This window comes from Trichechus manatus, unplaced genomic scaffold, assembly GCF_000243295.1.
Source record: "Trichechus manatus latirostris isolate Lorelei unplaced genomic scaffold, TriManLat1.0 scaffold00057, whole genome shotgun sequence".
NCBI classification, from domain to species: Eukaryota; Metazoa; Chordata; class Mammalia; order Sirenia; family Trichechidae; genus Trichechus; species Trichechus manatus.
Genome location: NW_004443993.1, coordinates 3,694,412 through 3,707,520, shown reverse-complemented (window position 1 = coordinate 3,707,520; position 13,109 = coordinate 3,694,412). Strand labels below are relative to the sequence as shown.

Here is a 13,109-nt window from a genome sequence, read left to right as displayed (position 1 = left end):
ATGATACTACTTAAATTTTATTGAACATTTACTATAGTGCCAGGCATTTTTTTGTAAGTGCTCCTTGTGGTTATAGGGGTTAATATCCCACCTGGAATTATACTTCAAATGGTTAATCTAAGGTTCTCATAGTTATTATTTTTTCCCCACACCAAGAATTAGATTAAGAAGGGGCATGTGATCCTACTGTCAGTAATGAGATGGGAGAGAATGTCTCTGGATGACTCCATGGAAAGGTCTATTAAAAATAGGCCCAGGGAAGGACAATAAGATTTCTCTCTTTGGTCATCATGTGTGGATATGACACCTGCATCTGCTGTAGCAATCAGGAGACCACAAGGGGAACAAGTTCCAGGATGAAGCCATGTATGGGGAGCCGAAATAAAGTGTTTCTGTCCAGTTCTTGTGCGTTCTCCACCTCTGAAGTCCTTTCCTTGTAATGAAAAATAAATTATTGTTTGAGCATATTAGAGTCATAGCTTATATATTCTTATTAGAACTGAAGGCTTCCACACTTCAGAAGCTCAAATATCTCAAAATCATCTCAAGCCAATTGAGATAATCTAATTAGCCATTTCTGTAGATGATGAAAATAAGTATGGTGGATACTAATGCTGCCCTGAACAAATATGGTTTACCAGTGATATCTCAGTAATTACTAAATTGGGACATGAAAGATCAGTTCTCTTGTCTCACAGTGAGACTAAGCCTGGATTTCCATTCACATAGCTCTGTTCATAGGATCAGGATGAATCTAGTGTCTAGCTATGACCACAACTCTGTTTACAGACTTTCCCTGCCCTATCCACCTTCTCCTGCTTTCCTTCTTTCATAGACCACTGCCTCAAAAATCATTTAACAAGAACCCCTGATTCAGGTTCTCCTTCTATGGAACCTGACTGAAGAAACTGAGCTTAGAGAGTTTACCAAACAGGACAGAGCTATGTAAAGAGAAAAACCAAGTTTCAACTCTAAGTTGAAATGTGTTGTTGTTGTTAAGTGCCATCAAGTCAGTTATGTACAACAAATGAAACACTGCCTGCTTCATCCTCACAATTATTGCTATGTTTGAGCCCATTGTAGTAGCCACTGTGTTGATCCCTCTCATTGAAAATCTTCCTCTTTTTTGCAGACCCTCTACTTTACCAAGCATGATGTCCTTCTCCAGGGATTTGTCCCTCCCCATAACATGTTCAAAGTAAGAGAAATGAAGTCTTGCCATCCTCCCTTCTAAGGAGCGTTCTAGCTTCACTACTTCCAAACAGACTTGTTCATTTTTCTGGCAGTCCCTGGTGTATTTAATATTCTTCACCAACACCGTAATTCAAAGGCATCAATTCTTCTTCAGTCTTCCTTATTTATTGTCCAGCTTTCGCATGCATATGAGGTGAATGAAAATACTGTGGCTTGGATCAGGTGAACCTTAGTCTTCAAAGTGATATCTTTGCCTTTTAACACTTTAAAGAAATATTTTGCAGCAGATATGCCCCCATGCAATGCGATATTTGATTTCTTGACTGCTGCTTCCATGGGCATTGATTGTGGATCCAAGTAAAATGAAATCCTCGACAACTTCAATACTTTCTCATTTATCATGAATAAGTTGAAATGTACATAGCCATTATGTTATCTAATCATTTTAGAACTCTCTGATGAAACAATCAGACATCTTTGATCAGCAGTATTCCTTCCACATTGACCTATCCTAGCGTTCCAAGCCCAAAACTGATGACACAATCACTAAAACGATGGTATCCTACCGATGAATGTTCTCAAGGCACTCTTCATGTCCCTGTTCCTCAGGCTGTAGATAAAAGGTTTCATCATTTGAGGGACCACACTGTACATCACTGAAGCTATTGCTGTCTTCCTGGGAGAATGTATAAATGCAGAACAGACATACACACCAAAGATTGTCCCATAGAATAAGGAAACAACTGAGAGGTGAGACACACAGGTGGAAAAAGCTTTATACTTTGCACTCACTGATGGCATTCTCAAAACAGAGGAGAAAATCCGAGTGTAAGAGAAAATTATTCCAGAGAGAGGAAAACCACCACAAACAATAGCCACAAAATACACTAGGATGTAATTGATGAGGGTATCAGAACAGATGAGCTTGAGAATCTGAGCAAGTTCACAGAAGAAATGAGGAATTTCCAGATCTGAGCGGGACAGATGCAGCACCATCAAACTGTGAAGTACGGCATCCACAATGCTAGTTAGCAAGAAGAGTAGGGAGAGCAAGCCACAGAGCCTGGGGTTCATGATGATGGTGTACCTCAGTGGATGGAAGATGGCCACGTAACGGTCATAGGCCATTACTGCAAGGAGACAATTTTCCAAACCAGCAAAAACCATTACAAAGCAGGCCTGGGAGAGACAGCCTGTGTAAGTGATGCTCTGATTCTGTGCTTGGATGTTTATCAGCATCTTTGGGATCGTGGTTGTGCTGAAAGAGATATTGAAGGAGAGATTGGAAAGAAAGAAGTACATGGGAGTATGGAGGTGGGAGTCAGAGCTGACAGCCAAGATGATGAGTAGGTTTCCCAGGATGATGACCACGTACATGGACAGAAACAGGCTAAATAAGAGGGGCTGCAGATCTGGATCCTCTGTAAGTCCCAGAAGAAGGAATTCTGACACACCAGTTTGGTTTCTGGTTTCCATACTGTTGGTGAATCTGATGGAAAAGATGAGGTGAAAGATAATCAAATGTGTGGATCCTGGACTCCCAGCGAGAGCATCACCTGGGATCTTTTTAGAAATGTAAGTTCTTGGGGTGCACTCCAGACTTACTGAAGATAAACTCTGGGATGACGAACAGCAGTTTATGTTTTAACCAGACTTCCATGTGATCCTGATCAATGTTAAAGTTTGAAAACCACTGCTTCAGAAAAAATGCTCTTGTCTACATTATGAACATAAGTATATATTCAAATCTTTCTCTCCACTTACTTTCTCCTTCCATCCCTCTTTTCTGTCATCGTCTCTTTCCTCCAATCCTTTTAAAGGTTCAAATATTAATAGAGCATCCGCTCTATTTCACACATTGTACCAAGGCATGGGGGTGAAGTAAAGAGTAAGACATGGCCTTTTCCCTTCAGAATTATTCCAGCCTTCAAATGGAATAAAATTATGAAATCTGTTTTTAGATAAATGGTTATCAAAATTTGGAATGCTTCACAATGACATAAAGGGCTTGTTTATGATGAGGTAGTTCATTCTGTCACTCCTATTACCTGACAGCACACTTAGGAAAGGCGGTGTTGTGTCATAGACACAAAGTACAAAGTGAGTGAGTAGCACCGATGTGTCTGAGCTCAGATTACCTGACTGCTGAGTTGATTCTCTTGACCTCTCTCTGTTAAGCCTCTGGATAGTACAAAATTAGCATCTACTAACAGTCACTCATATTTCATAATTTACCTTAATTTTTTTTAATATCTTCTTCTGAATAAAGTCTTTGTCTTCTGGGTATTTCCACCTCTGCCTACAAAGTTAGTATGTAGCAGGGGATGACATCCAACCAGGTCCACACTCTGGATCTGAGGTGAAGATTAGAAAATGTTATCTATAAACTTGAAGCTCAAAAGACTTCCTCATGGAAACATGAGTCATGTGCATAGTGATTGATTCTAAGAGAAGCTACATAACTATGTTGATGAGATTCTCTGTTCTCCCAATTATATGAAGAGTTAAAAAGTTCTTCCCCTGATATAATAGATGACATATCAGTTTTTCTAAGAAAAGCTAGTTTTATCAAAGAGGATATTCAAATGGCCAACAAGCACATAAAAAGTTGCTCAAAGTTGTTATCCATTAATAAACCCACTGCCGTCAAGACTATTCGGACTCATAGCGATACCATAACACAGAGTAGAATTACCTCATAGGATTTCCAAGGCTGTAATCTTTACAGAAGCAGACTGCCACATCTTTCACACAGGCTGGTGGATTCAAAACACTGACCTTTGGGTTAGCAGCCAACTGCTTTGCCACTATGACACCAGGGCTCCTTTTGAATGAATCTAGAAAACATTATGCAAAGTGAAATAAGTCAGTTACAAAAGTCACTGTATAATGTCACTTACATAAAATAGGCAAATATAAATAAAGCAAAGCTTATTAGTAGTTACCAGAGGTGGGAGGGACGGGGGAAAGGGAGTTTTTGCTTAGGCGGTGTTGAGTGTATTTTCCTGTTGCTGTTGTTAGGTGCCGTTGAGTCAGTTCCAACTCATAGCAACCCCATCCACAACAGAACAAAACACTTCCTGGTCCCGCAACACCCTCACAATTGCTGCTATGTTTTAGCCTATTGTTGCTGTCACTGTGTCAATCCATCTCATTGAGGGTCTTTCTCTTTTTCACTGACCCTCCACTTTATCAAGCATGATGTCCTTTTCCAGGGACTGATCCCTCCTGATAACATGTCCAAAGTATGTGAGACTTAGTCTCACCATCTTTGCTTCTAAGGAGCATGCTGGTTATACTTCTTCCAAGACACATTTGTTCTTTCTTTTAGCAGTTTATGGTATATTCAATATCCTTCGCCAACATCACAATTCAAATGCTTCCATTTCTTCTTCAGTCTTCCTTATTCATTGTCCAGCTTTCGCATGAATATGAGACAATTGAAAACACCATGGCTTGTGTCAGGTGCACCTTAGTCCTCAAGGAGATATCTTTGCTTTTCAACCCTTTAAAGAGGTCTTTTGCAGCAGATTTGTCCAATGCAATCTGTCTTGATTTCTTGACTGCTGCTTCCATGAGTGTTGATTGTGGATCCAAGGAAAAAGAAATCCTTGACAACCTCAATCTTTTCTCTGTTTATCATGATGCTGCTCATTGGTCCAGTTGTGAGGATTTTTGTTTTTGTTATGTTGAGGTTTAATCCATACTGAAGGCTGTGGTCTTTGATGTTCATCAGTAAGTGCTTCAAGTCCTCTTCACTTTCAGCAAGCAAGGTTGTGTCATCTGCATATGGCAGGTTGTTAATGAGTCTTCCTCTAATCCTGATGCCCCATTCTTCTTCATATAGTCCATCTTCTCGGATTTATTTGCTCAGCGTACAGATTGAATAGGTATGGTGAAAGAATACAACCCTGACGCACACCTTTCCTGACTTTAAACCATACAGTATCCCCTTGTTTTGTTTGAACAACTGCCTCTTGATCCATGTTCAGATTCCTCATGAGCAAAATCAAGTGTTTCGGAATTCCCATTCTCCACAATGTTATCCATAATTTGTTATGATCCACACAGTCGGATGCATTTGCATAGCCAAAAAAACACAGGAAAATATCTCCGGTACTCTCTGCTTTCAGCCAGGATCCATCTGACATCAACAATGATATCCTTGGTTCCATGTCCTCTCCTAAATCCAGCTTGAATTTGTGGCTATTCCTTGTCAACATACTACTGCAGCTGCTTTTGAATGATCTTCAGCAAAATTATTCTTCTATGTGATATTAATGATATTGTTCAATAATTTCAGCATTCGAATGGATCACCTTTCTTGGGAATAGGCATAAATATGGATCTCTTCCAGTCGGTAGCTGTCTTCCAAATTTCTTGGCATAGACGAGTGAGCACTTTCAGCGCTACATCCTTTTGTTGAAACATCTTAGTTGGTATTCCATCAATTCCAGGAACCTTGTTTTTTGCCAATGCCTTCAGTACAGCTTGGACTTCTTCCTTCAGTACCATTGGTTCCTCATCATATTTTACCTCCTGAAATGGTTGAAGGTCTACCAATTCTTTTTGGTATAGTGAGTCTGCGCATTCCTTCCATCTTCTTTTGATGCTTCTTGCATCGTTTAATATTTTCCCCGTAGAATCCTTCAGCATTGCAACTTGAGGCTTGAATTTTTTCTAGAGTTCTTTCAGCTTGAGGAATGCCCAGTGTGTTCTTCCCTTTTGGTTTTCTATCTCCAGCTCTTTGCACATGTCACCATAATACTTTACTTTGTCTTCTCGAGCCACCATTTGAAATCTTCTGTTCAGTTCTTTTACTTCATCATTTTTTCCTTTTGCTTTAGCTACTCGACCTTCAAGAGCAAGTTTCAGAGTCTCTCCAGACATACATTTAGGTCTTTTCTTTCTCTCCTGTCTTTCTAATGACCTCTTGCTTTTTTAGTGTATGATGTCCTTGATGTCATTCCACAACTCACCTGGTCTTTCGTCATTAGTGTTTAATGGGTCAAATCTGTTCTTGAAATGGTCTCTAAATTGAGGTAGGATATACTCAAGGCGGTACTTTGGCTCTCATGGACTTCTAATTTTCTTCAGCTTCAACTTGAACTTGTATATGAGCAATTGATGGTCTGATCCGCAATCGGCCCCTGGCCTTGTTCTGACTGATGATATTGAACTTTTCCATCTTCTCTTTCCACAGATGTAGCCGATTTGATTCCTGTATATTCCATCTGGTGAGGTCCATGTGTATAGTCTCCGTTTATGTTGGTGAAGAAAGGTATTTGCAATGAAGAAGTCATTGGTCTTGCAAAATTCTATCACCCGATCTCTGGTATCATTTCTATCACCCAGGCTGTATTTTCCAACTACTGTTCCTTCTTCTTTGTTTCCAGATTTCGCATTCCAATCACTAGTAATTATCAGTGCATCCTGATTGCATGTTTGCTCAATTTCAGACTGCAGAAGTTGGTAAAAATCTTCAGTGTCTTCATTTTTGGCCTTAGTGGTTGGTGTGTAAATTTGAATAACAGTCATATTAACTGATCTTCCATCTAGGCTTATGGATATTATCCCGTCACTGACAGCGTTGTACTTCAGGATACATTTTGAAATGCTCTTTTTGACGATGAATAAAACACCATTCCTCTTCAAGTTGTCATTCTCGGCATAGTACACCATATGTTTGTCTGATTCAAAATGACCAATACCAATCCATTTCAGCTCACTAATGCCTAGGATATCGATGTTTATGCATTCTATTTCATTTTTGACAATTTCCAATTTTCCTAGATTCATACTTCTTACATTCCAAATTCCGATTATTAATGGATGTTTGTAGCTGTTCTCATTTAGAGTCATGCCACATCAGCAAATGAAGGTCCCAAAAGCTTGACTCCACCCACATCATTAAGGTTGACTCTACTTTGACGAGGCAGCTCTTTCCTAGTCATATTTTGAGCACCTTCCAACCTGAGGGTCTCACCTTCCAGCACTATATCTGACAATGTTCTGCTGCTATTCGTAAGGTTTTCACTGGCTAATTCTTTTCAGAAGTAGATCACTGGGTCCTTCTTTCTAGTCTGTCTTAGTCTGGAAGCTCAGCTGGGTGACCCTGCTCACATTTGAATGCTGGTGACATGGCTTCCAGGGTCATAGCAACACACAATCCCCCACAGTATGTCAAACTGACAGATGCGTGGGCTATGTTCCTGGTGGTGGGATAATTTGGAAAACGGTAGTGTGAATGTTTCTACAACTTGAAGAACGTAATTAGTGTCACTGAACCATACACGCAGAAACTGTTGCATTGCTGTAAGTTTTGTTGTGTGTATTTTCACCACAATAAAAATATTTTTTAAAAAAAACCTTATGGAGATGTTGCAGTGATGAGAAATGAGTAGGCAAATAGCAGCTGGTACAGTGCTCAGCATAAAGGGCCACCACAATGACATGTCCTATTGTGATGTGTGTGTGTGTTTGTCATGAACAATGAACAATAGCATCTGGAATCTTTTACTCCTGGGACAGAAGTGATGAGCAGGGCAGTTGAAGGAAGAGAAAAAAAGAGAACATTCCTAGTATAATAACTGCAAATTTCAGGGAAGAATTTATATGCTGAAAGCCCCACTGGCAATCTTGCTTACATAGAGAAGCAGAAGGAGGAAACACCCTAAATGAACATCAATGATATCAAAATTCATTTGGCATGGACAGATGATGAAATATATAGCAATAAAAAGGAGAAAAATTAGGTCTGGATGAATCAACACAAATAATGAAAACCTAGCGGAGAAATAATTATTTGTATGACAAGAAGTCTACAGCATGAAAAAAATTTTTTAATTTATTTTTAAATCTACTTGGGTATATTTTTTATGGGTAATTCAAGCAATGAGAAGTACAGAGAATAACAATGAAGGACTGGGTACCCACCATCCACAATGTCAATTCACACACTTCATTACCCTTGCTTTAGATATTTTTATTGAAACAAAATAATGCAGGTATATTTGAAGCTTTCTACATCATGTATTTTGCACAATATTGATTCTTGTCCTTTCCCAAGACTAAGCATTACTTTACCTTAATTGGCATTATTCCTCTGCTTTTTTTTTTTTTTTTTACTATATTTAGTGTTATTCTTCCATAAAATTGCATTGTTTGCATTTTTGAAGGCTTTATATAAACAGAATCGTACTGAATATGTCATTTTACAATTGGCTCTCTTAATATATTTTTAATGAATGTTGATAGATTTAGTCCTGCTTCATTAATTTTAACTACAATAGAGCATTCCACTATATTATTACAACACGATTTATTTCTTCATTCACTAACTGATAGTTATTATAGTTATTGCCCTCTATCTACTGCCTTATATGTGTATGTGTGTGTAGATATGTATGTATGTATACAGAGGGAGAGAATATACATATAGAATATAAAACCATGCATAAGGGATACCATCACATTCAAGATGCTGTTGATTCTAGGAGGGAAAGAGAGCAACAGAGAGGATTACAAAAGAAATACTTTCTGTATACATATTATTTTGTCACTTAAAAAAAATACCCAAGCTACTATAGCAGAGCGTCAACAATGTTAATTCTGGAAGTTGTAAAAGATTTTTTTGTTTTTCATTACCCTGTCTGAACTGTTCTAATTTTAAACATTTGGTAATTTTATAAAGAGAAACAGATAACCTAGTGAGGCCACCTAAGTCAGCCTGGATCTCTATTTCCTTCCCCAGAGCCCTCGAAGCCAGGGATAATACCAAGCTCTCCTAAAGATGGTATATCAAGAATCAGGGATAGGAACATAAAGTGAAGCTCACCAACTCTCCTTCCCACCACCAGCACAAGAGTACAAGTAAATGTCAGAGAATTTTGTAATAGTCAATGTTTGAAAAGGGGTAGATTCCTGCACAGGAAGAACTTGATTTTTGCCTTTGTGGAGATAAACTAAGAAACTAACTGAATAAGAGTTGCTTGATATTGGTGCAAAGATACAAGGAAATATGTCAGGAAGATGGGAGAAAGTTAGGCAGAAGTCCATGGGTGACTTGTTTCTAATCATTTCATGTATGTACTCTCTCCACAGCTTCCCCTGGATGAAGCTGTAGAGGAACACTGGCCCTCATTTCCAAATATTAAATAAGGGATTTATGTTACCTGGCTGGCATCACTAAGGAATGATGCTTCACATCTGCTCTGGATGTTGAATGATGTAACCAGAATATCTACCCTTAGGAAAGGCTGAGGGACCAAGTGAGGCACCAGGCTCCTGGGCATGAGAACTATCTGTGCACGGAGTCTTAAGTGCACTGATTTCTGACTGGAGAAGGATTTTTGAGTTAAGCAGTCACAGGTAGACTATTTGTAGCCTCTGTGTCCTATGGGCTCAATATCCAAGTCTCTTCATTAACCAAACACTTTCATTGTCATTCTAATCTCAGGGTAGTGTAAATCCTGAAAGACCAAGACAATCCAAACCAGCGAAACCCACTGCTGTCAAGTCAGTTAGGACTCATAGTGACCCTGTAGGACAGAGTAGAACAGCCTCATAGGGTTTCCAAGGCTGTCATCTTCAGCAAAGTAGAGTGCCACATCTTTCTCCCATGTAGCAGATGGTGGGTTTGAACCACCAACTTTTCAGTTAGCAGTCGAGTACTTAACCACTGCATCACCAGGGCTTTCTAACGAAGACAAAAGTAGATGGGAATTCAGGAGGGCTGATTTCCTGACTCTTAGAGGCCAGGTGTCCGCCATTTACTTCTCTCCACCTGTTTCTGTTCACCCCCATCTCACTTACCTTGCACACAAGTTTTCCTTTTTTACATACAGCTGAAAGCATCTCTATCACATCAATTATATCAGGAAGTCTGACTCCAACTTAAAATGTAAAAATATAGTTTACATATATGGACATAAATAATATATTCAAAATAGCCATGATATGTAAAAATGCAAATACTCAGGAGTTTATCTTTTTGAGAAACCTCAGATGAAAGATCTGGTGATCTACTTCCAAAAGACCACAGCTATTGAAAAGCCTATGGAGCACAGTCCTACTTGACACATTGGATTGCCAGGAGTTGGAATCAACTTGACAGCAAATTACCTGTTTTTCTGTTATTGTTTTGTTTTGTTTCTGTGTGTATGATAGGTAAGACTATGGCCAAGGCATACTGAGGAATGTTGTTGTTAGGTGTCATTGAGTCAGTTCCAACTCATAACGACCCTGTGTAGAACAGGACAAAACACTACCTGGACCTGTGTCATGCTCACAATCGTTATGTTTGAGCCCATTGTTGCAGCCACCGTGTCACTCCATCTCCTTGAGGGTCTTCCTCTTTTTTGCTGACCCTCTACTTTACCAAGCATGACGTCTTCCTCCAGGGACTGATCCCTCCTGATAATATGTCCAAAGTATGTGGGATGTAATCTCGTCATCCTTGCTTCAATGGAGCACTCTGGTTGTACTTCTTCCAAGACAGATTTGTTCATTCTTTTGGCAGTCCACGGTATATTCAATATTCTTCTCCAACACCACAATTCAAAGATATCCATTCTTTCTTGGTCTTCCCTATTCATTGTCCAAGTTTCACATGCATATGAGGCAAACGAAAACACCATGGCTTGGGTCAGGCACACCTTAGTCTTCAAGGTGACATCTTTGCTTTTATTTTATTTTAATTGATTGTTTTGTGTTTTTTAAGAAAAATGCTGAATCACTTGGGATCACTTGGAAAATAGATGGCTTACTTTTTATAGATAACAAACAGCATCAATGTTTTACTTTTTATTATTATTTACTTTTTATTGTACTTTAAGTGAAGTTTTACAGAACAAACTAGTTTCTCATTCAACAGTTAGTACACATATTGTTTTAGGACATTGGTGAACAATCCCACGACACATCAATACTCTCCCTTCTTGACTTCAGATTCCCTTTTACCAGCTTTCCTGTCCCCTCTTGCCTTCTAGTACTTGTCCTTGGGCTGTTGTGCCCCTTTAGTCTCCTTTTGTTTTATGGGCCTATCTAATCTTTGGCTAACGGGTGAACCTCAGGAATGACTTCATTACTGAGCTAAAAGGGTGTCAGGGAGCCTTACTCTCAGGGTTTCTCCAGTCTCTGTCAGGACAATAAGTCTAGTCTTTTTTTGTGAGTTAGAATTTTGTTCTACATTTTTCTCCAGCTCTGTTAGGCACCCTCTATTGTGATCCCGTCAGAGCAGTCAGTGATGGTATCTGGGCACCATCTAGTTTTACTGGACTCAGTCTGGTGGAGATCATGGTAGATGTGGTCCATTAGTACTTTGGACTAATCTTTCACTTGTATATTTTGTTTTCTTCATTCTCTTTTGCTTCCGAAGGTGAGACCACTGGAGTATCTTAGATGGCTGCTCACAGACTTTTAAGACCCCAGATGCAACTCACCAAGGTGGAATGTAGAACATTGTCTTTATAAACTGTGTTATGCCAATTGAGCTAGTTGTTCCCCAAGACCATGGTCCCCACAGCCCTCCACCCAACAATCTGGTCCCTCAGGAACTTTGGATGTGTCTATGGAGCTTCTGTGACATTTCCTTGTACAAGTTGTGCTGGCTTCTCCAGTATTGTGTACTGTCTTACCCTTCACCAAAGTTACCACTTATCTATTGACTATTTAGTTCCCCCCCACCCCTCCCATCCCTCCTAACCGACAAAGATTGTTTCTTTTTGTGTGTAAACATTTTCATGAGTTTTTACAGTACTGGTCTCATACAATATTTGTCCTTTTGTGATTGACTTATTTCACTCAGCATAATGTCTTCCAGATTCATCCATGTTATGAGATGTTTCACAGATTCATCATTGTTCTTTCTCATTGCATAATACTCCATTGTGTGTATGTACCGTAGTTTGTTTATCCATTCATCTATTGATGGGCATCTGGGTTTTTTTCAACTTTTTGCTATTGTGAACAACGCTGCAGTGAACATGGGAGCGCATATGTCTATTTGTGTGACAACTCTCATTTCTCTAGGATATATTCTGAATGGGATTGCTGGATCATATGCTATTTCTATTTCTAGCTTTCTAAGGAAGCGCCATATCATTTTCCAAAATGGTTGTATCATTTTGCATTCCCAACAACAATGCATAAGAGATCCAATCTCCCCGCAGCCTCCCCAACATTTATTATTTCCTGTTTTTTGTTTTTAATTTGTGCCAGCAATGCAGGGGTGAGATGGTATCTGGTTGTCGTTTTGATTCACATTTCTCTAATGGCTAGTGATGGCGAGCATTTCCTCATGTGTCATTGGCGGCTTAAATATCTTCTTTGGTGAAGTGTCTGCTCATTTCCTTTACCCATTTTTTAATTGGATTATTTGTCTTTTTATTGTAGAGGTGTTGGATTTTCTTGTAGACTTTAGAGATTAGACCTTCGTCTACTTTGTAATAGCCAAAATTTTTATCCCAGTCTGTAGTCTCTTTTTACCTTTTTGGTGAAGTCTTTTGATGAGCATAAGTGTTTAATTTCTAGAAGATCCCAGTTATCTAGCTTATCTTCTAGAGTTTATGTGTTATTGGTTATGGTTTGTATCCTGTTAATGCCATGTATTAGGGCCTCTAGCATTGATCCTATTTTTTCTTCTATGAACTTTATAGTTTTTGGCTTTATATTTAGGTTTTTGATCCATTTGGAATTAGTTTTTGTATGGTGAGGAATGAGTCCTGTTTTATTTTTTTGCAGATGGACATCCAGTTTTGCCAGCACCATGTGTTAAAAAGACCGTCTTTTCCACATTTGATAGATTTTGGGCCCTTGTCAAAGATCAGGTGACCATAGGTGGATGGATTTACATCTGGGTTCTCAATTCTGTTCCATTGGTCAATGCATCTGTTGTTGTTCCAGTACCAGGCTGT

The 13,109-nt window shown here is 39.1% G+C and overlaps 1 protein-coding gene across 1 annotated transcript; it reads right to left on the bottom strand.

Annotated features, from left to right (window-relative positions):
- Positions 1-1,740: 1,740 nt before the first annotated feature.
- LOC101342416 (olfactory receptor 7G2-like) lies at positions 1,741-2,685 on the bottom strand. Its single transcript, XM_004378379.3, has one exon. It carries the CDS (start codon positions 2,668-2,670, stop codon positions 1,741-1,743), a length of 930 nt encoding a protein of 309 aa, XP_004378436.1. The 5' UTR covers positions 2,671-2,685.
- Between the last annotated feature and the right edge of the window lie 10,424 nt (positions 2,686-13,109).